Source organism: Carex rostrata, chromosome 29 (assembly GCF_964058835.1).
Source record: "Carex rostrata chromosome 29, lpCarRost1.2, whole genome shotgun sequence".
In the NCBI taxonomy this organism is placed as follows: Eukaryota; Viridiplantae; Streptophyta; class Magnoliopsida; order Poales; family Cyperaceae; genus Carex; species Carex rostrata.
This window is the reverse complement of record NC_135946.1, coordinates 1,106,637-1,130,391: the sequence shown is the minus strand read 5'-3', so window position 1 is coordinate 1,130,391 and position 23,755 is coordinate 1,106,637. Positions and strand designations below refer to the sequence as shown.

The 23,755-nt window shown below is 32.1% G+C and overlaps 1 protein-coding gene and 1 long non-coding RNA gene across 2 annotated transcripts in view; both read left to right on the top strand.

Moving 5' to 3' along the window:
• Window positions 1-23,755, top strand: part of LOC144546354 (uncharacterized) — a 72,988-nt gene that overhangs the window by 37,891 nt on the left and 11,342 nt on the right. The window lies entirely within an intron of this gene.
• Window positions 12,473-14,050, top strand: LOC144546077 (F-box protein PP2-B10-like). Its single transcript, XM_078294613.1, has 3 exons — window positions 12,473-12,658; window positions 12,795-12,913; window positions 13,437-14,050. Exons 1-3 carry the CDS (start codon window positions 12,473-12,475, stop codon window positions 13,867-13,869), a joined length of 738 nt encoding a protein of 245 aa, XP_078150739.1. The 3' UTR covers window positions 13,870-14,050.

Genomic DNA, 23,755 nt, shown 5'->3' with positions numbered 1-23,755 from the left:
ATTACATAATTACATCCTACTTTGATAGGCTTCATTTCTTTTAAATATTTCTTGTATTTGTATTACTGATGCTACTTCTGTATCTTCTGTATCACAGGTTTTCTCTTAAAACCTGAACCTTTTTTTTAACCATAAATAAATCAAATGTGGACTTATTTCTTAAAAAAAAGGCTAGGGAAGGAAAATATTTGGATCCTATTTAAATAGGAATTTTTTTTCCCATTCAATCTACTTATGCAGCTAACTCCTTTGTTTTTCTTTGTTTCATCTGAAGCTGTCAACGTAAAATAGATACATATGAAAAGTTTTTCTTCATATAATTGTACAAATTGTAATTAAATTGTAGTTGTGGAGCGACATGCCCCCAACCTTAAAAAGGAAAAGAAAAATTTCTCTTCATTCTATTTGTTTAGATAGAAATATAGAAATTTAGCTTTCAAACTATCATTTAATGTTCATAAAGAACCTCTCATTTTTGTCCCGAATTCACAAACTTCAGATGGAGAATGTTGCATTTTGCATCAAGGCCAAAAGTTACTTATTCTTATAAAAAGGAGCAAAGTCAGAATATAGAATAGTACATAATCATAAAATTTTCAGAATAGTACATAATTATAAATTATTTTGAATACAAGCATATATTTTCTATATATTTTTCCTAAAAAGCATTACAATTAATAAAGCAGTATGATAAAATAAATTTTTAATGAGGAGACAATTACCTTCCTTCTGGGCCCTATTGGCTCCGTCCTTGCTTATAAGTTTGACTTTTGAATTTGTCACAATTTAATTTTGAAATAAATAATTAAATACTATGAAATTAAAAAAAAAAATTGGCAGCTGGACAGTTATAATCCGGTATTATCTCATTTCAGAAAAAAAAATGTATTTATACACAGAGCAAGTCACATCAAAGAAGTGTTCAGTACTGGGTGTTGCTCTTTGTACCTCGCTGCTTCCCATTTAAGTCCGATCTATGCATATATCCTTCTCTTCTTTTCGTTATAATTAGCACTTAAAAGAGAAGTTCTGATATGTATATCTTCTTCTAATCTTTCGTTTGTGAATATTTGATCCTTCTCACTGCCAAGGAATTGAAAACCTAAAAGCTTGGAAAGGAAATTTTTTTTATCTTAATTAGATGGGAATTTATTTTTCCATTCCAAATACTTATGAAGCTAACTCCTTTAATTTTCTTTGTTTCCTCTGCATCTATCAACGGAAACTAGATATATACATATAAAAAGTTTCTCTTCATATAATCGTACAAATTGTAATTAAATAATAGTTCATTTTCATTCTCATTATAGAAAGATAGAAGTCTAGCTTTTTAACTTCTATTTAATGTTCATAAAGAACCTCCCATTCGTGTTCCGAATCCCGGCCTTTGATATGAAGGGTGTTGCTTTTCGCCACTAAACCAAATACATATTCTATTCTCTTGATCCTACTTATTCTTATAAACTGGTGCAAAGTTATAAAATATAATAGAATGTGACAAAATTTCAGAATAGAACATCTACATTCTTATATTATGCACGTAGTTGTCCTGATCCGTCAACGGCTAAGATTGAAAGAAAGATTTTCGAATTGAATATCAACTCTCCAATCACTTAATCTGTCTTCTTTTGATTATATACATCTATTTTATGTGTAGAAGTTTACATTTAGTTAAAAACATGCTTGTCACACAGACTGTTACATGGTTTATCACATTAAAATAGAATAAATCCTTATCAATTCGTTTCCTTATTTCTCCTTACAGCTATATTATATTATTCCAATTAAATTATTTCCTTATTGGGGCAGCATACCCTCCTTGCTTCCTTAAATCCGCCATAAATTATATTATGTGAGAGAGATAACATGTTCAGAGAAATTAAGTATTCTTTGTTCAAATATTTAGTTTATTTAGATAAAAATTGGAATCAAGTCTCTCAATTGAAGATATTTAATTTGATTCACTAATTGAGTTTCGAACATATAAACAAACTTTCACACGAAGCGCTATTATAAATGTAAATTATAAATTATGCATGTAGATGTGAATATGGTAATAATGAGGAAGTTAATAATTGAAATTTTTCATAATTTATATCATATGAACTGAAAAATATGGAAAGTGTCAGGGTGTAATATGCAAACAATCTCAGTTAACAACTTCACATTCTCTTTATGTTGTATTAAATTGCAATGTATTATGTATATACAATATTTATCATCATGATCCTATTATTTGATGCAGAGTAAATACAATTGTGAAATTTAATCACCAAAAATATCATGCAGAGAATCTGAAGGATGTTTAAAGGAGAAAGAAAATAAATTATATATAAAATTTAAAAAGGCTACTGAATCAGAATCAGGGGGGAATGGCAATGAATCTTTTATGGGTGGTTTGGTAGAGATTTTCTTTGATCTTTTTTCTTTCGAGGAAAAAAATGTCTAGAAATTAAGTCATAGACTCATATGGTCATCACCAGAGAGATGCAGAAATAGCAAGCAATTATTTATTAATACATAAGAATCGTATAGTAATTAATTTAATTTTACTTATCTCCATTCTTATATTATGCACGTACTTGTCCTGATCCGTCAATAGCTGAAATTGTAAGATTAATTTTTGAATTGAATATTAGCCATCTAATCACATAATCTACATTCTTTTGATTGAATACATCTATTTTATAGTTTCGATAATGAAAATTGAAACAATTATATATTTTCATACTTTGTTTAGGGCTACTATATCTTTGTGAATAGATGAATAGCAGATCTTGTGCTAATATGAATAATTATATCTTTTCGAAAATGAAGAATATCTAGAACTTTTGTTTAGAGAAATGATATGTAGAGAAATTTTCATTGTTAAAATAATTTCCATCAAGAATATATATGTAGAGAAAATTCTTATTTGAATTATTTAATCATATCTTTTTTTCAATTTTGTCCAGATCATTTCTCCTCTAAATCGTTTAATGACTTGCCTTGCTTGTAAAGAAAATTAGATATTAAATTGCAATGATACTTCAATATTTTTTTTTCATGTTATATTTGATCTGTTTTTTTTTCATTTGTTGTTGTTTCTTTTATTGTTATTTATTATTTGGATTTTTTTTTATTTGTGTCTTTTATTTTCATTTAATTTTTTTTTATTTTTTTTATGAATGTCAAATAAAAAGGTCTTTTCATATTCTATTCAATTTTATAATATGTTCCGTTGCAACGCACGAGCATGATACTAGTAACTATATAATTATTTTGAAATACAAGCTTATTTTTGTAATTTTTCTAATAACAAACACAACAAAAGAAGCATATGATAAATTGAATGAGCAGACCGTTGCCTTCCGTCTGAGCCCCTCCGCCCTTGCTTATAAATGTAGCTTTTGAATTTGTGACAATTTAATTTCTAATTTAAAACAATTAAATATAATCAAATTGGCAGGTCGACAGTTTTAATCCACTATTATCATATTACAGAAGAAGTCACTTCAAAAAACGCAGAGCAAGTCACTTCAAAAAACTATTCAGTCTTGGACCAAGTCTAGTTTAACTGAATCCTGGGTCTGATCCAAGTTCCTATCTATGCATATCTCCATTCTTGCTACTTCCTCTCCCAGTTCCGATCTATGCATATAATTAGCACTTAGAAATTAAGTTCCGATATGTATAACTTCTCTTCTTTTGTTTGTGCATATCTGATCCTTCTCACGCACAAATCAATTTTTTTCGTGACCTTTTCAATGCGATGGAGAGACTTGATCGGTTTGATGCTGGTATTTCTTCTGGTGATACTTTCGCCACTAGTTGAAGGGCAGTCATCACCACCACCAACAAAAGGAAACGGTTATTTTGGCTATCAATATAATTCTTTTAATCCTTCAAATACCATACTGATAATAGTTCTTATTGGTGCGTTCTTAGTCCTGGGGTTTTTCTTTGTGTTCATCAATAATTATGGTGGGAATGGCTCTGTCACCGGCGCGTCTGTTTGTGGTGCGTTCGCTAATCCAATGGCATGGTCAAGGCGGCAACGAGGTCTTGAAGCAGCTGTCCTAGAGACCTTTCCAATTATGGTTTACTCCGAGGTGAAGGAGCACAAAATTGGAAAGGGGTCGCTTGAGTGTGCTGTTTGCTTGTGTGAGTTTGAAGACGACGAGAATATCCGTCTCCTCCCGAAGTGCAGCCACGTGTTTCATATTGATTGTATTGATGAATGGCTCTCCTCTCATGTGACATGTCCTGTTTGCCGTTGTGTCCTAACTCCTGATCCGAACCAACCGTCAAACCAAACTGAAGAGGGAGTCGAGTCGAGGAGTTTAATTTTGACACATGTTGAAGAGACAGAGAATCTATCAAACCAATCCGAATCAGTAGTAATTGATGTTGATGATCATGAAGACCTGGCAATGAGAAGGCAAGAGGCAGTCGAGCTGGAGAGGATTGGAAGCCAGAAACGGGCCCTGCGTGCAAAATCGGTACGGCAACAGCTGCAATTTCCTTGTTCATACTCAACTGGGCATTCTCACACAACATCACCTGTAACCATAAGGCCGGACATTGGGAGTGTTGACAAGTTTACTCTTAGATTACCTGTTCATATCCGACAAGAAATCATAGCCTTGGGACAACTGAAATGAGCTAGGAGTCTCCAAGGAGAGGCAAGCTCTAGGCAGGGTTACCGCGAAGGAAGCATCCGAATGGGAAGGAGTATGAAATTTGGCCATTTGGAAAGGTGTCCGTCTTTTATTACTAGAAGTTTCTCAACTAAAGAACCGGCATGGATAACTAGCAGACAAGGTGATTCGGAGGAATCATTTAAGAAGCTAGATGGCGAAGGATCAAACAAAGGTAAGCAAAGTTATGCGCAATTTACCTTTGATTGTCTTGCGGGAGTGTCGAGTTCAAAAGTCGATTTGACCGGAGATGAGGAGGACGAGGCTGTTCTCATTGCCCGGTGACTTTGACCAGAAAGTATTACAGTCTCACTGTTGAACTTGGTATCCTTTTTTGGGTTAAATAGTAAAATGGTTTGAATTTTATTTAAAGAATGGTAAAGTGACGCGTTAACCAATTAAGGGTTTGAGTCTCATTGGCCTGATTCTCAATTATTAATTAGAGATGTAGTCTGGACTTTTGACTTTGGAGGGAAATCGCTGTAAATAGGGTAATGTTTCATGTAGGAAAGATAAGGCTACATATTTTTTGTATAAATTTATAAAGTACTGCTATAAGGTTTTCACCCATTGTTTATTCTGTTTATATCTTGTTTATATAAAAAATATATAAAAATAAATTCAGTTATGTCGTGTTGGAGTTGGTCATATCAATTAATGTAGCTAATTTTTGATGTTTTATTATTATTTTCGTGATATATTTTCTCTAATATTCACCAGATGCATGTTTTAAATAACACTCACTTAGCCACTTGAGCTTTAGGTAAAGAACAACTATTTGTATAATGATCAGTGAGCATAGGGAGGATCTGTAATAATCTCTGATCTCTACTATTTGCAAATGAAGACGTTTATAAAAGAAATGATAACTACCCTTGAACAGAACGATGGAGACAAGCAAGATTTCCTGATCTGGGAGGTCTCCACAAAGCATACATAGACGCATATGACATGTTGCTTTTTATAATTGACTAAAAATCACAATGAACAAAATAAGGAGTAAATGAGCTTTGGCAGTATGCTCTGTATTAACATCAAACTCGTACATCAGAAAAACATATAAAGATATATATACATATCCAATGAAAATACCTGAATCCCAGTACACTTTTTTTTGTGCCAAAATTTATCACCTAAATTTATCATTAGGGATAATCCATATGTCATCTCTTATTACCAAAATTTATCACTTAAGTTTATAGCATTTATTGATTTGAATTGTCCAACACCATTCGCAAACTTCAGGAGCTTATCGTACTGACAAGGAACCTTACAGTAGTACCCCAAATTAACATTGATATTCGCATTGCAACCCTACTATATTTTATTATATGCAATAAAAGACGTATTGCATGCTTTACTTCACAACAAAAAAAAAAAAAAAGGTTGCTATATATTCTTTCAGCCAAACAATATATGAAAGGTTAGATGAAATTTAAACTGATCAACTGTTTAAAAAAATATAATTCAAAACATAAAATCACAAAGGTAAAATTAAATAAAAAATTATAAGGAGATATCTAACATTTTACAATACCTTCTTATATTATAGTCTTTTTCCCATATTGCATTGAAAATTTTGCTCATTTTAAACATTATAGCCAGAATGCAAATAACTTAAATGATTAAAAGATGGAAGCAAAGGTGTTATTTGATTCCTTATTTTGGTGCATAAAAGAAAACCAAACAAAATTGATTCATATTTGAATTCACTACATAACAAGCAACAACGCTGAAATGAAAAAAATTAGTAAATAATGGAATATCACAAAACACCTGGAAATTAGAGCATAAGGTGTGTCCAGCGTGTTGATTAAAAAGGACAGGAGAATACAAACCAAAATTGTATGTATGAATACCAAGAAGACAAATAGGCGCAAACTACCTTGTAAAAGGACATGTATCCAGTAATGCCACTGATAGAGCCTGCATAGGTGTAAAACACAACATTTTGAAGACTTGAGCATGTACAAATAAAATAAACCACTCCTTTATAACAACATACCTTGTCAATTCTTAGTTGACAGCATGGTTTGGAAAGTCGGCTGAGTCCGATCGAGTCAACTCGGCTGAGTTAGAACGATATCAGTAGGGTCCGAGCCAAGTTTCATCTGAGTTTCACACTCATGTGATTTTTTCATCAAAATTCGGTTGAATTGAGTTGACTCGGACGAGTTATCTGATTTTTGGTCCGAGTCAGTCCGAGTTAGATGAGTCTTGATTGATACCAGATCAGTTCTCTCCAAAAAGAGCCAATTCTTCCTTTTGCTTTGCGTCAAATTGAGTTTATCACAAAGAAAAGTCTTCAAATCGAACAAAGAAAAGAAAATGGATTCACTTAAATAGATTTGGTCTACTAGTCTGTTAAGTATAGAAATAAAATAAACATATGGTCCATAGTGAACCCAGAGCTAGGAAAAGCTATCATGGAGAGATGGGGCCATTTGTAACATTTAATGAAAAAATTAGAGCTCCCTCCACTTTTTCCTGCTCCTCTCCATTTCAGTTTTAATTGGACCTGTCCATTTCAACAGTTTTTTTTTCTATTCTTTTAGTACAAAAAGGGCTTTTGCCAAAAAATATCCAAGTTGAACATCCGATTCACCCGATTTTGATCAATTCATCTGATTCCGATTTCACAGTCAAGTGACCGAGTCCGATTACGATTCAGATTTTGCAAACTATGGTTGACAGTAAATAATTCAGATCATAAGAGAAATCAAGAGAAAAAAGCAAAAACGTTAGCACTATAATGATCGAGGAGCATCATACCAAATCGATGAAACTTTTGCAAGTTCTCCTCAAGAAGAATATCACTTGCACACTAATGCCTTTTACCCCACAAATATTTCTTAAGCAAGACATTTAAAACAAAGATATAATAGTGAAAACCAACGAGATAAAAAGAAACAAAAAAAAATACATACGAAGATTATATATACAAACTCTACTAGAAATTATTTATTTTGAAATAAGAATATTAATATTTGAAGCTTTTCTTGTAACGGATCAAGAAGCCAAAAATTGACGGTTTAATTATTAATTAAACTCGGTAGGTGAAGGGTATTAATCCTACTTATTCTAATAAACATTCTCTTATTTCACAAGGACAAAAGGAAAAAAATAAATAAAAAATGTTCACACGCGGTACGCGGAGCTACTTGCTTCCAAAAAATGTTGAGCCTTGGGCCGAGTCCAGTTGACCTGAATCCTGTGTCTTCCAATAAACCTCTCTTTACCTCTCACACGTCTTGGACCTTGTCTGGTTCTATCTAATTCCCTTGCTACTTCCTCTTGCAAGCTCCAATATATGCATATATATATCTTCTTCTCTTATTTCTGTTACTACTTACAAATTATCCAGTGTCATGTCCGGCCTTTTTCGTTTGATTGTCGCCCTTCCCGGTGCTCTGGCTGGTCTCATCATTTCTGAATTCGCTGGTGATATATCTTCACGAATAATCTCCCGCCTCATTGATAAATTGAAGGTACAAACTACTCATCATCAAATCATAAACACATACACAAAAATTAAAAGGCAAAGCAAAGGAAGACAGATTGTAATTCCCCAAATTACCCAAACTGGCAAAGGTAATTAAGGTACCACAACCAGTCTTTATTCAATAACTAGCAGTTCAATTAAAACTCTATGTTTCATGGCAATGAAAATGGCAACCAGTCTTTTTTCAAAAAAATAACTACCAGTTCAATTATTTTCTTATTATATTTGATTTTTCTATTTTTGATTGATTTGTGGGGAACAGAGTTTCATATCAAACAGTGGCCAGATGGTACTAGCAAGGGCTTTAGAAATAGAACATTCTGATGATGACAATAAGTGGATGTGGGTTCCTCAACAGGACTCAAGGTACTGCCCTTGTCTGAATCCATTCATCTGTTAACATAACATAAAAGTATCCTCAATCTGCTACATATGCAAAAATATACATTTCCAAACATTGTTGTCCCTTGCCTGAATTCATTCATCTATAGCAACGAAAATATATACATCATGTACCAGAGTGGACTTTGAATGTTTGTTTATAAATAATAAGGTTTGAGGAGGTAGTGGGGCTGTTAAAAGTCCACTGGTTGGAAATACGGACGACGATAAGCTTCATTAGACTTACAGCTGAGACAACCTATGCTGCATATCTCATCTTCAAAACAACGCCAAACTCAATATGTCTCGACACATTGCAGGAGGCATCGGTTTCAGTGGGTGACCTCCAGTTGAAGAAGGATGTATGCATCAAACCAAGAGTGCCAAATCCCTGCAATAAATGTAATGCTTTTCCCGTAAATAGGTCGGATGGATGGATGGAGCTGGAGCTCGGGCAATTTTACTGTGATGGTCATGGTGGTGAGGTGGTGGTAAGCTTGAGGGATATCAATATCAAGAATGAAAAGAACGGGCTCATCGTTGCAGCTATTGAAGTACGTCCGATTTAAACAGCTTAGCATCTCGCAATCATGAAATTAATTTGATTCCATGTAATTTTTTTTTTAATTTTCTTTAGTTTTGTTTTATTTCACACATTGCAATAACATGCATTATACATAATAAGTTCCAAAAAATATGCCACAAACTAATTGTGACAGTTAAAACTTCGTTCTAAACTTCAAATCATGTTTTAGAACTTAATTCTTGGTAGTGTATGAAAGGCACGTGACAGTGCATTGTTGTTTAATTCTTTCACAAAGTCGCTTTGAAATAAGTTTTGGTTTGCAAAAAAAGTTTAAACAACTACGTAAGTATACTATCACATGACTATTCATATAATGCCCAAAAATTGGCTTTAAATCATAATTTAAATTTTAGAAAATGTTGTATCAGTTCAAGATCAGTATGTGACCCATTTTTTATTCCATATAAAACATATCCATGTAAGGTATATATATGTATATTAATTGTTTTTGTTTATTGAATGTATATATATGTATATGTATAATAATTATTTTTGTTTGGTGAAATATTGAATGAATGTGATTGATGATGTATGTTGTGATTTTGAATATTTATTGAATGATGGATAGGTAATATTAATTGTGTTTAATGCCTAGTAAATATGGGTGTTAGTCTATTATAAATTGTTTGAAAAAAATACACGGTTCTAAATAAGAAACCGTGTACGGTGTACAAAATAATAAACATATGACTTGTAGAAACCATTTATATAAACCTAGTTATATTGTACATTGTTACTTTGATCGTGCAAAAACTTCTATTTTTCGGCACCTTTTTTTAGATCTGACATGGTTGGGTTTTATCAACCGTGTATATTAGATCTATATAGACACGGTTTGAAAACTGTGTACAAAGTAGCTTTATTCGTAAACAATACTCGCTAACACAGTCATATAACCGTGTGAAATTAATTTTAGTCATGTAACCGTGTGACATTAATTTTACAAACCGTGTATGGTCACATTTTCTGTACTAGTGAACACATCTTTTTGAGGCGCTTTTGTCTATAAAAATTTGGTCGCATCTCTTTGCATAAAACAAAAACGGCAACCAAGATTTTGTCACTTATTTAGTTTTGACTACCATATTTTTCCTCATTTTTTACACACATTTGGAACCAAGATTTTTCATACATCCATTTATTTCAAAAGCACGTGGCGAACACATGAAAAAACATTTGTCTAGATCGCTGATCCTCTACGACCAATCAGTACAAAAATAATAATGAAAAACATGGTAAACCATCTAAGTGTAATGCCAATTTTTTCTATAATATTAAAAAAAAAAAATGCATGACATGCTGAACAGGGCAGACGTGCAAGTGTGCAAACTGACAGTAGAGGCCAACAATGCGACCAATCAATTTTCAAGCCACCACTCCTATTTTCAATATTAATTGAAAAGCTTCTCAATATTCAAGCAATATGCTGACCATTTTAGTGTCCTTGCTATATTTGTAAAAATTAAGCATATGTTATTCCATGCATTTAAAATATTAGTATGATTTTTTCAAATAATTTACTTTAATTAAAATATTATGTAATTATGAGTAGAACTCATGTGTTCTAAAGTTCATCATGCTTGTTGGTGAGCATAATTTCAAAACCTGAGATATTAGCTTAAAAAAACAAACTGTTGAAATTGATCTATTGCATTAGTGATGGATCTACAAGCAATATTATTAATATATCAATTAACGTAATACAAAATCAAAGGGTTAAAATAATAAAAAATAGTAACACTAAAATTAACGTATAAATCTTTTCTTTATAATCGCTTGACTTCATACTGAATTAATTCAAAATTTTATAATTTTTGAATAAAAATAATTAATTAAAAAATTTATAAATTTTGAATAAAAATATATTACTCATAGAGTAGCTTGATTTCAATAGTATAAATTCATTGTTTGAACTCTATCTGATTTAATTATGCACCTAAACTCATTAGAAAATTAATGTGCTAAAATATCTTTAATTTAACTCATATAGTCAAATTGTTTTTATACTAAACGATAAAATATTGATTCCCTACATGAATATATAGATTCAATGTTGGCGCGACTCGTTCGTAGCCTCGTATCTAAATATTCGTATCCTCATTAAGAATGAATCTGGACCGTCCGATCTATGTTGGCACAATATTAAAGATGCTCCGCGAGTTTCACCTCAAATCAGATTAGCTCAGATTCTGATCAGACGGCTGAGATGCATTAGAGATGCGGACTCCGTATCTCATGCTAGGAAATCCCAAAAATTAAAAAAAAAAAAATTGCATCACTCCCCATTAGGGGTGTCAATGGGTACGATACGGGGAGGGTGGAACCATTTTCATATCCATACCCACTAAGAATTGACTTTACCCATACCCTACCCATACCCGTTAATAATTTGTCTTACCCTACCCTACCCATACCCGTTATGATTAACAGGTAACGAAACGGTAGTGGGCGAATAACAAAAATACTAATATAATGGTTCGGACAGCATAGGGTCAATTTTGTCACTTGTTACATTCTTTCTTCTAACATTTCATTCCATCTCATTCAATTATTAAATATATATATTCATAGTATAACCTTGAGAAAGCTGACATGTGATGCAAAATTCAAACGCTAACACCTGAACTGACATTAATGGATTACTTATTTGGACCAAACAATACATTATTGCCAGAAAATAAGATGAGAATATATTTTCTTTGAAACATGAAATATTTTCATTTGTAGAATTAAAAAAAAGGCAATAACGATGAATAAGGAAGAAAACAAGGAAATGAATTCGTTGATATATATATCTCTAGGTTGATACAGGCATACAACAATATGAAAAGAAGAAAAATAAATAAATTGGATATAATATATTTCATATAATTACCCATTACCCAACGGGTACGAAATAACCTTTACCTGTATCCATACTCGTTTATCTAAGAAAAAAAAATCTTTACCCATACCCATACCCAATAAACTAACGGAAAAAAAAACCTTACCCATACTCGTCTTATCGAATACGATACGAGTAGGGTAAACGGGTAAACGGGTATCATTGACACACCTACTCCCCATGCGCATTTTTAACATGTGCAGGCTGCACTTGTCGTTGTACGCTCAAGTTGCATTTAAAAAAATATATATATATTCAGTTTTGACCTGAATTCTGGGTTTTGATCTATCTTGCTGCTTCCTTGTCAGGTTCTTCTCTCCTTTCTAGCAACTTCCTCTCCCAAGTTCAGATCTATGTATATATTCCTTCTAAATTAAGTTCCGATCTATCCATATCTGCTTCTCCTCCTTGTTGTTAGCACTTACAAATTATCCATTGCCATGTCGATCCTGTTCACTTATGCTGGCGCTTTCACTGTTGTGGCTGGTGTCTTGACTATCTTCATTTTTCTGTGCACTTATGCTGGCGCTTTCAGTGTTATAACTGGTCTCTTAACTATCTTCATTACTGCATTTGTTACCGATATATCTTCACGAATAATCTCCCGCCTCAATGATAATTTCAAGGTACGAATTTTATTTCCAATTGGTAATTAATTAATCATTATCAAATGAACAAATACACAAAAATGATAACCACCACTTCAATTATTTTGATTTTAATATTTTCTGTTGCTATTTGTAATTGATCTGTGGGAAACAGAGTTTTAGATCGAACAGAGAAGAACCGAACAGAGGCCAGATGTTTCTTGCAAGGGCTTTACAAATAGAGCATTCTGCTGTTGATGTAAAGTGGAAGTGGGTTCCTAACAAGGATTTAAGGTAATTACTACCTTTGATTTTGTGGCCTCTGTTAACCTTGATTTCTATTAAATACTTCCAATTTTGGTACATTTATTTAAAGCATCAACATACTTCAATCACAAAGTGTGAACGGAAAATATCAAGTTATTGGCTGGCTTCAACTGGTAACATAATATAAAAGTATTGCAAGATCTGGTGCTAACCCAAGTGCAAGTTTTGAATCATATGCAAAAGATATATTTTCCATACATTGATGTCCCCGTATGAATGAGAGCCGAGCAAGTCCAATGCCCATCGGACCCAATTTAGGAACGATGTACAGTTCTTCTGTCCAATCTACTTCAAGATATGTGTGCCGCCTCAATATTTGTGCGGATCAAGAGAGCACACATCTTGCAGCAGATCGGACAGGAGTGCTGCCCATCGAACACAAATTTGAGTCCGATGGACATCTGACCTATCATTTTATCTATCTAAATTCATTCAGCTATAGAAAGTGAAATTTATAATTAGAGTTATATATTTGTTTCTTAATAATAAGGTTCCCGGAGGTAGCAGAGCTATTAAAAGTCCATTGGCTGGAAATAAAGGCGAGAATTAACTTGGACGGATTTATTCCTGAGACAAACTATGCTGCACATCTTATCTTCAAAATAAAGTCAAACACATGCGGTCTCGACACTCTCCAGAAGGCATCAATTTCTATGGGCGGCCACAAGTGGAAGAAGATTGTATGCATAAAACCAAGAGTCGCGAGGCCACGCAATAAATGCATTGGATTGCCCGTAAAGAGGTCGGATGGATGGATGGAGATAGAGCTGGGGCAGTTTTACTGCGATGATGGTACTGGAAATCAAGAGGTGGTTATAAGCTTCAAGGAAAACAATGACAACATCAAAAAGAGCGGGCTCATCATTGCGGGCATTGAAGTACGTCCCATTGAAACTGCCGAACATGTGGCAATAGTAAAATAAATTTCTGACCATTCATTTTGTATTGTGCTATAAAAATTCTTTGTTGTTTCTATGTTCAAGTTATTTCAAACCTTTTATAGGGTTCTTTAGGTTTTAGAAAAATTAGAATTCATAACACTTGTAAGGCTTGCATAAATGTATTTCTTTCTGTGACCACTTATGCATCTTTTTTCGAATTATAGATCTGCCATTGTACGTGTATATCAACAGTTTACCAATAGGAAGTGAAAGTATATGCTGAATTATGTTTGATTCAACATGTTATTCATTTTTAAATAAGATATGGTAAAGTCTAACTTATATTATATTTATAATAATAAAAAGAGACACAACAGATTGTCAAATATATAATAGCAATGTGCATTGAGCTTGAGAAAGATAGTAAACTTACAAACTCCCCGAACTTGTAAAATCAAACTAAATTAGAGGTGCTTTTGTCTCAATTCGGTTGCATCTCTTTCTATAAAATATAAACTGCAACCATGAATGCTCTAATTAATCGATGTGAAAACTCTTTTCCAAAGGTTTAGATATTATCATCTCCCCACATCCAAGAGTAAGAACATGACAATGCATAGAAGAGCGAGAAGTTACACTCATTGAATAGGTCATCAACATGGTTTGGAAACTCGGCTGAGTCCAAGTTGACTCGGCCAAGTCAACTCGCTATCGGTCGTGTCCGATCCGAGTTTCACCCGAGTCTCGCGCCCATACGATTTTTTCATCTCAGTAGTCAACGGACCTACACCAAAAAAGCTGCACATATGGTTTAACCCGCACCCACTGCATCCCAGATTTTCGACCATGTAAAATGTACTCCCCCATATTCATACACGATACTTACTGACACGGCTGTATGTATATTCCTGTGTCGTTAGCTTTTCGGTCTGTGTATAGTCGCATTTTTGTACTAGTGCAAGGTCAAAATTCCATAAATAAGAGTACTGGACGAAGAGCGAGGGAGGGTATATTTGTCAAATCAAATTTTAAATAATTAAATAAAATGTTAAATAAAGTTTTTATGGGTATATTGAATATTATGTTATTTTAATAGGTAAATTGACTATTTCAAAAGTTTTATATGGGCACACTGAAAATTTTTCCTTCTTGAAAATATTTTTTTATTTTTTATGTTTGGCAAGCAGGGTCAGTGCAGAAACTTTTACTTATGGAAATTAATGTAGAATAATATAGGATATTAAAATGATTAAAATAATATTTAGTTGCATATACGGAACTGCTGTAACAATACAATACAAAGCACCACACCAAAAATCCAGATTTTTACAGCCACAACAATACAAAGTACCACACCCAAAATTTCTGTCTCTAATGAATCTGAAATAAAATTTATGTTCCAAACTAAATATTCATTTATTTCTTCCAGCAATGTCCAAACCCAACGATTTTACATATTATTCCCCGCAATTTTTATTCATAGGAAAAGGAAAAAAAAATATATTAAAAATGAGAATGATTGTGGAGAAATTTAAAAAACAGGAAGGCAAGATCGGTTCATGGCGTTCTTGCATGTCAAACTTTAGTTCTACGGGAAAAAAAAAAAATTAGTTGGGACACCATGGTATGGCGTCCCATTTTTTTTATTTTTGTTAGTTGGGATGGCTTATGGCGTCCCACTATAATATATATATATATATATTTTTTTTTTTAATTTTTAGATTTGGGAAGGGATATGCCATGGCGTCCCACTATAATATATATTTTTTTAAGATTTGGAGAGGGATATGCCATGTACAAAATTGATTTACTCGAGAGGCAAGATTAACAATCCTTGACAAAGTCATGGAGGTCGCTCTCAAGAATTAAATATCCTTGACAAAGTTTTGACTTGACACTAAGGTAGTGACATCCATGACTATCATACTTTAATTAGGGTACCAGTATCACAAGTCAACTGTCAAGTCCTGTACCAGCATCACTTTTTTTGGTCAAAATTTACTGCAAACTTGCTATTCTACCCTCTATATATATATGTAAGTGCATCCCCAGAAGTAAAGTTAATTAAAAGAAAAGAAAACCACAGTCAGATCGAAAACGTTATTGCTTACACAATTGGATCTAGTTAATGGTCAGATCCATTACGGAAATTCTGAGTTTTTAAATCAAGCGGTTCACAAAAGCAGTTAGTGATTAGAGTGATATATATGTACAAATATTTATTAGATTCATCATGACCATCAAATGCAATTAGTGATTAGAGTGATATATGTACAAGTATTTACAATTATTTTTTGTAAATAAAAAGAATTGCAATTATCTTGAATTATCCCTTGATACTTCAAATTGGCAGTGACACAGGGTGTTGAAGATTTTAAAATTGATGGTATTTTAAAATTTTGGATGATCATTAATATTCGATTTATTAGACTCACAATGAAAAATTACCGTAAACATAAATATATATACAACAAGAAATATAGAAGTCGTACAACTATATTCTAATTTGGCTAAAATTTCTTAAGCCTACCATGACATTTTGTATCAACCAAAAAATAAAAGAGAATTTTCCTTAATAAATAACAAACAATTACAACCTCAAAACTAACCAAGCAATATATAATTAAATAAAAGAGAATTTTCCTTAATAAACAACAAACAATTACAACCTCAAGCTAAGAAACTAACTTATATATATCACCTAGAAACCTCTTAATGTATAAAACCATCAATTAGGTTATTTTATACATTAGCTTCTCCTCTATTTGTTCTCCAAGCTTCTAAAAAATCTACAGGTTAAAACATTTGTTATTTTCAATTTACCCCCTACACTTATATTTTTGTAAAATTGGTCTATTCAACAAAACTTGATTGACAAATTATAAATACATCTCAATCGTGTGGTGTTTGTCCAAATCAATAATTTTCAATATATGCGAACATCTAGAAAAAATCATGGCCCTTTTACTAAATTTTATGGTGTTTCTACCTTCAAATTTAGGAAAAATTTCCAGTGTACCCATACAAACTTTTGAAATAGCTAATATCCCCATAAAAATTTAACATTCTTATTTTTATCCTACTTTGAATTATTTAACTTTATATTTAATTGTTTTAAAAACTGAACTAACCAATATATCCTTGAACTTAGACTGGAGGTGTCCATTCTAATTGTTTCTTCCTCAATCCCGTCTCTCTCAGCCCAATTGTCAACCCCATTCTAATTGCTTATTAGTAAATATACACCCAGTGATTAAAAAAAAGGTTGATCATAACAGCTCACAAGATTAAATTTCAGATAAGTCCTTTGTGTACACCCGCTCTCACAAGATTAAATTTTAAGCTTCATTCTGACGAGAAAAGAATTACAGGTGAAGCTCAAGCAAAAATAAACTAACACAAGATCTCCGCTAGGATGCCAATTGAGATTAGCAAATGGAGCTAAGGATATCAGTCTCCTTTCCAGCTCGATTGGTCTCCTTTAGTTTCATTTTGATTATTTACTCGTTTCACTTTTTGTAATTTTTTTTTTCTTTTGGTGCAATATTTAGGTAAGAAGAAATTGAAAGAGGTGCCGAATTAGATTAAAATTAAAATATTGAATATGATGGAACTTTTACTCTTTATCTCTGTTAGTCTCATTAAGGAACATTTTTTCCTTGTATTATCTCTTTCCATTAATATCTTGATTTTGCTGTGTGATAGAGACACACCTGAGGGTGAATGGGGCTGAGAGAGACGGGAGGGAGGAAGAAACAATTAGAATGGACACCTCCAGTCAAAGTTCAAGGACATATTGGTCAATTCGATTTTTAAAATAATTAAATATGAAGTTAAATAATTCAAAGGGGATAAAAATAAGAATGTAATTTTTTTATGGGGATATTATCTATTATAGAGCTTTTGTGGGGATATTGACTATTTCAAAAGTTTGTATGGGTACACTGGAAATTTTCCCTTAAATTTAAGTTGATTTGAGCAATTGACTTCATGTATTGACTGTCACTGTTGCCCATCAGATTGTTTGGTTAATGATGAAGACAACCAAGAAAAAAATCACAGGTGCATGCATGTGGATGTTTGAATGAAAGAGGGAGGAGGGCATTTTTGCCAATTTAATATTTAAAATAATTAAATAAAGAGTTAAATAAAGTTTTTATGGATATATTGGATATATGTTGTTTTAATAGGTAAATTGGCTATTTCAAAAGTTAATATGGGCACATTGGAAATTTTCCCTTTTCTAAAATTATTATTATTATTTTTTTTTTTTGGCGAGCAAGTCAGTGCATAAATTTTGTTTATGAAATTAGTGTTAAATAATATAGGATATTAGAATGAGTACAATAATATTTAGATGTATAGACGGAACCGTAAAAAAATTCGGCTCCATTATTTGAAGTCAATTTTTTTTAATCAGATCCATTCAGGCCACAGCAAACACAAAGCACCACACCAAAAATTCTGTCCCTAATGGATCTGACATAAAAATTCTCTTCCAAACTAAATTTTCATTTATTTCTACCAGCCATGCCCAAGCCCAACAATTTTGCGTATTAATTCCACTAACAATCCAATATTTGACTTTGTTCGGATTCTACGTGGCCAAGTCAAGTAACATCTGTGGGTGTGTATGAATTTATAGATCCGAATAAAAAAGAAAATGGTTCCAGATAATAGAGCCAAAAGTTATTTTGATTCCATGTATGACACCTAAAACCTGCAATACTAATATAATACCCTATTTTATTTAATATTAATTTCTATAAATATAAATTTCAAGAGTTGATATAATGTCAAAATAATTGTCATGTGGTGACATAAATAATCAAAAGAAAATTGATTTCATATATATGACATATCATATACATTTAATATTTAACATAATATAAACATATAATTATATAGTACAAGTTACATATGACTATTGGACTTGGTGCTTAATTAATTTATTGAAGTACATTAGGCCCAAATGACAATGTGTAAATTAAGTGGGGACCAAGCTAAGGTTGGCCTTGGCGAAGGGATAAGGATAACAAGCAAAACCGAGAGAGATTAAACATAAAGCGCAAAAGATATCAAACGACAAAAGACTAAAAAATGATCAAACACAAAATATATATCAAAGCATCATGAGTAACAAGGTTTATAGCCTAGTCCTAGAAAAGATGTCTAGCCGTGGAACGGCATGTCTACACTCCTCACAACTAACTATACAAGAATAATACAAAGTAGATCTAAGCTTATCTTCTTCTTCTTCAGTCCAGATGGTATATATAGGAGTGAGGGGGCGTCTAAAGATGAGTTGGAGTCCAATGGATCTGATATGGATACAGCTGGAGCAGTTATTTACCAAAGGGCACCTACTATTACGGACCGTATGAAGTGGTACGATCCGTAGCCATACAGTGCATCGTTGGATTTGGCTATCTCCTGGACCGTAATGAGCATCACCCCCGTATCAATTGATATGGTCTGTAACACAACCCTAGAACCAATGTTGTGCTTTTTCGATCGACCCAATTCGTGCTCCATATGATGTCAAATATCCCCAAAACATAGTTTCTGCATCAAAACATAAACTTGGACAATAGTAAGTGAATGCAATAATAAATAAAGAATAAAGAATAAAGATGAGAAAACAAGATAAAACATAAGACAAAACCCTACGTAATTTTGTCTCAAATATGTCTTGATCAGTACCTTATATTTGGTATCAACGGTAACTTTCGTAAAAAGGTTACAACTCCACTAGTACAAAAAACACTACTAACCACAGCCTAAAGTTAGGTTTATACACGATTTTCCAACCGTGTCTACAGGAGTCGTGTACAATAAGTCATTAAATTTTACACAGTTCTCGAGCCGTGTACAAAAATACTAATCCAATATGGTTGAGGCGATTGTTTTTTTTCAATTTGCTTTACTATCACCCGTAAGATTATTTAGCAAATTTTTACTTTTGCATTGTAAATAGTGCTTGACATTGCAGAAAGGTTGGGGTTAAATTGTCGAAGAAAAGAGAATTATCTTTTACGTTATTTTAGATTTGTTCATATGTTTGACGCTTCTGAATTCTTCTTGTAATAGCCTAAGATATATGGCATGTCTTGTTACATTATTAACCAATCAATGGTTGATGATTGTGTATGTTCCTTCTTGGCAATCATCCATAAATCATTATCTTGTCATTTTTCCCTAATCTAAAATGGACAATTGGTTAAAAGACTTCTGATTGTTCTTTTTTCTTTGTTCTATGAAAATATTGCATGAATCTTTATAATAGCCACCTCTATTGCACTGCAAAATTATGTAATCGGAATCGAAGTCAGAATCAAAATTGGTTAGTTTACTGTCATAGAACCGGAATCGGGTCAATCGGTTGAATCGGATTAAAAACCCTGCTTTTTTTGCCATAAGTTGTTTTGTACTATACCCAAATAAAACAATTGATGAAAAATTAATATGTTTAAATAAATTGCTTAAAAAATTAATTTGTCAACATTATATGTTTAGATAAATCACTATACTCAAATAATTCACTAATATAATATAATACAAACATTCGAAAACATAATCAAGTTAATTTAAATTTAAAAACATAGAAAGAACGCACAAATTAAAGAAATTGCAATTTATAAATTATTCGGCACAAAGATTAAGAAAACTCACAACAATATTGACTGCACATGCAATTATTTAAACGATCCATCCTAACATTAAATGCTTATTTTCGCAACTAATTATAGAATTGATCCGGTTGACGGTGAACCAATAGCTGATATTGTATCTAAAGTCTAAACAAAAGGAAATGTACAAAATTTATGCACAAAGTCCATTTTTTTCTAAATAGTCGATTCAAACTATTCAACATGATCTCTATATTAAAATGTACTTGGAGATCAATTGTTTCAATTTTTATAATTTTACTATTTTGTTAAATAGGTACACATTCACTACTTTCAGATGGTTAATCGATTTTTATGTCAGATGATTAAACCTTTTAAATAATACTAATATTTTATTTAAAAGTTAAATTTGATCTCCAAGTATATATTTATGTAGAAATAATATGCAACAGTTATGATCAATTGTTTGCACTTCAGTGAATTTGCAAATTACCGTAGTCTCACAGTAAAATATTAGTTTATACATTAATTTTCCTTAATTAAAAATATTATACAAACAGTTATTTTCTTAGATTCTTCAAAGATATGATCATGATTCGGTACATGCATAGTGCCAATATTCAAGGGACTCCTTCGTTGCTAATAATGCTAGGAATACGAAATAAACAATAAAAAATGAACCCAAAAGTCGCCTCACGCCTCATGCGCGTTGGTAAATGCGTGCATGATGTCTTTTTTCAAAGTTTGGTAGTTGCTACCAAATTGTATTGCATTATAAAATGGATTACAATGCAGCCAATGCAAAAAGTATCAGCTTATCACTGCCCATGCAATTGGCTGCACGTTTTACAACTTCAAATTTTGTCATTGTATGCTCAAGTTGCTTATAAATATATATTCAGTCTTGACCGAGTTCTCTCCTTGATATTGCAGACTATCACATGATGCTTCCCTCCAAGTTCTCTGGCCTTTGTCCTCTCCCATGTTCAGATCCAACCATATTTCCTTCTCTTCTTTGTATTCAATTAGCACTTACAATTTACAAATTAAGTTCCGATCTATGCATATTTCCCTTGTTAGACTTACAAATGAATTATCGGATGCCATGTGGATCCTATTCAGTTGTGTATAAAAAGAAAAATCAAAATCAGTCACTTGACCATAGAACTAGAATTGGACGAATCGGTAGGAATCTATTGAATCGAATCGGAAACTCGGATTTTTTTTGTGCAGAATTTTTTTTTGTACTAAAAAAACTTAAATAATTGATAAAAAAATAATTTGTCAACAATAATATATAATGAGACAAATGACTACACTCAAATAATATAATATAATACAAATATTTATAAACATAATAGAGTTAATTTTACATTTAAAAACATAGAAAACTAAAAAAAAATGAGAAATAGTAATTTAGAAATAATTCGGCACAAAAATAAGTTTCACTACTCGATAGAAAGAAGTAATTATTAAAATATCCAAGCATATCTTCTATCACTCACAACACTAATGAAAACACAATTATTAAAACAATTAAGTCTTGCAATAAACAGTTTGATATTTTATTATTATTTTATAACACTACTACAAAAGCGAAAACCATACACGGCATACATATAAATATGAGAAAATTTTAAATAAATAGTGTGTAAAAGGAGGAGACGCTATTGTAAAATCGAGCTCAACCACACACACACACACGGTCATTTAAAATGCAACTGTGTACGATAGGTCACAACATTCATACTCGGTTCTTACAAAGAAACGATGTAAGGTTGTACTCCTACATACAAATAAAAAAAAGGGAATAAAAAAATGTTCAAACACAGAGCAAGTTGCTTCAAAAAAATGTTGAAAAACGCAGAGCTATTTTCTCTTCCTTCCTCTTCCAAAGAATTACACCAATGGTGCGTTGCCAACCAACTGCTTCTGTTGGTATACCATCCCTAGCCCTGTACATATTCCTCTTTTTGATGTATTACACACTCCAAAGGTAATTTAAAATTATATAACTTAAAATATTACCATTTAAATAACGTTTTTCAATTATTATAAATTTACATGGTAATTTTTCATCGATAATTTTACAATTTTACCAATTATTTTTCATCGATAATTATTATAAACGTAGTCAATTTTCAAATATTATACAGTTAAAAAATTTCTACTTCAATTTTTAATAAAACTATATATACGGCGAAATTAAATATTTATTATGTATAAACGTTCCGCACTTTATGTCATGGCAAAGTTAAAAAAAAGTTTGATGTTATAAATAACATTTTGATATTTTGAGTGACTATTTGATAAGAATTAATTATTAAATTGAGTGAGACTACAACCACTACAGCAGAAGCCGATTCCGGTCGCTGATAACCCGGTCGCTGAAAGCCTTGTCGCAGATACTCAACAGATGACGTCACCGGTCGCTGATACTTTTTCTGCGACCAATTTTTTTTGTCGCTGTTTTTTTTGCTAACGTCATGAAAATGTATCAGAGACCAAAATTTCCGGTCGCTGATACCCTCTTGTCAGGTTTTTGGGATATTTTTTATTATTTAAATTTGCACCATTTAATAATTGGTACCACACGTACCAAACATTCATATCGATCAAACAATAATATCAAATAATAGCTCGATTCGAATATAATATCAAATAATCATAGCATACATAATAGCTCGATTCGAATTTAATATCAAATATCATACAACAATTCAATGTTGACATACAACATGATATCATATAACATAAATAAAAAGCCATCGCATATATATACACATTGATAATTTTTTTCTGCCAAGTGACCTATCAAAACAGCACATATATGGGTTCATTCCTTATGACCTATCAAAAGAAAACTACAATAATATTAATTAAATGGAAATATACATGTACGTGATGCAGATTTTGAGAAATAAATGCAGACCTCACAATCCATGAGCATATCCATCAAAACAGTGATACCACGGGGTATTGAAAGAATGGCTTCTTGCAACCTATAGTTATTACCAGGAGGAAGATAAACAGAAAGAAAAAAAAAACATATGAGATGCCTAAATTAAATTAAATAATGGAGATAAGAATCAGAAAGTCATATATTACCTTTTGGGTGAATTTGTAATAAGAGCATTTAGAAGCTGAAGTGTAAAATACCCGACATAGAAATCATCTTCTGACTGCACAATTATGCAACTTCTACGAATTAACAGAGCGTAACTAAACAATAGAAAATAAAATCAAGCAAATAAATTAAGTAAAATTGCACTTTGCACTTTGCAGGTACATTATTGGTA

What these genes read in the sequence shown, in the direction of transcription:
- LOC144546077 (XM_078294613.1), top strand. Translation starts at nt 12,473, where the DNA reads ATGTCGATCCTGTTCACTTATGCTGGCGCTTTCACTGTTGTGGCTGGT. An exon ending in GCCTCAATGATAATTTCAAG is followed by an intron (nt 12,659 to 12,794) that starts GTACGAATTTTA and finishes TGTGGGAAACAG; the next exon opens with AGTTTTAGATCGAACAGAGA. An exon ending in GTTCCTAACAAGGATTTAAG is followed by an intron (nt 12,914 to 13,436) that starts GTAATTACTACC and finishes CTTAATAATAAG; the next exon opens with GTTCCCGGAGGTAGCAGAGC.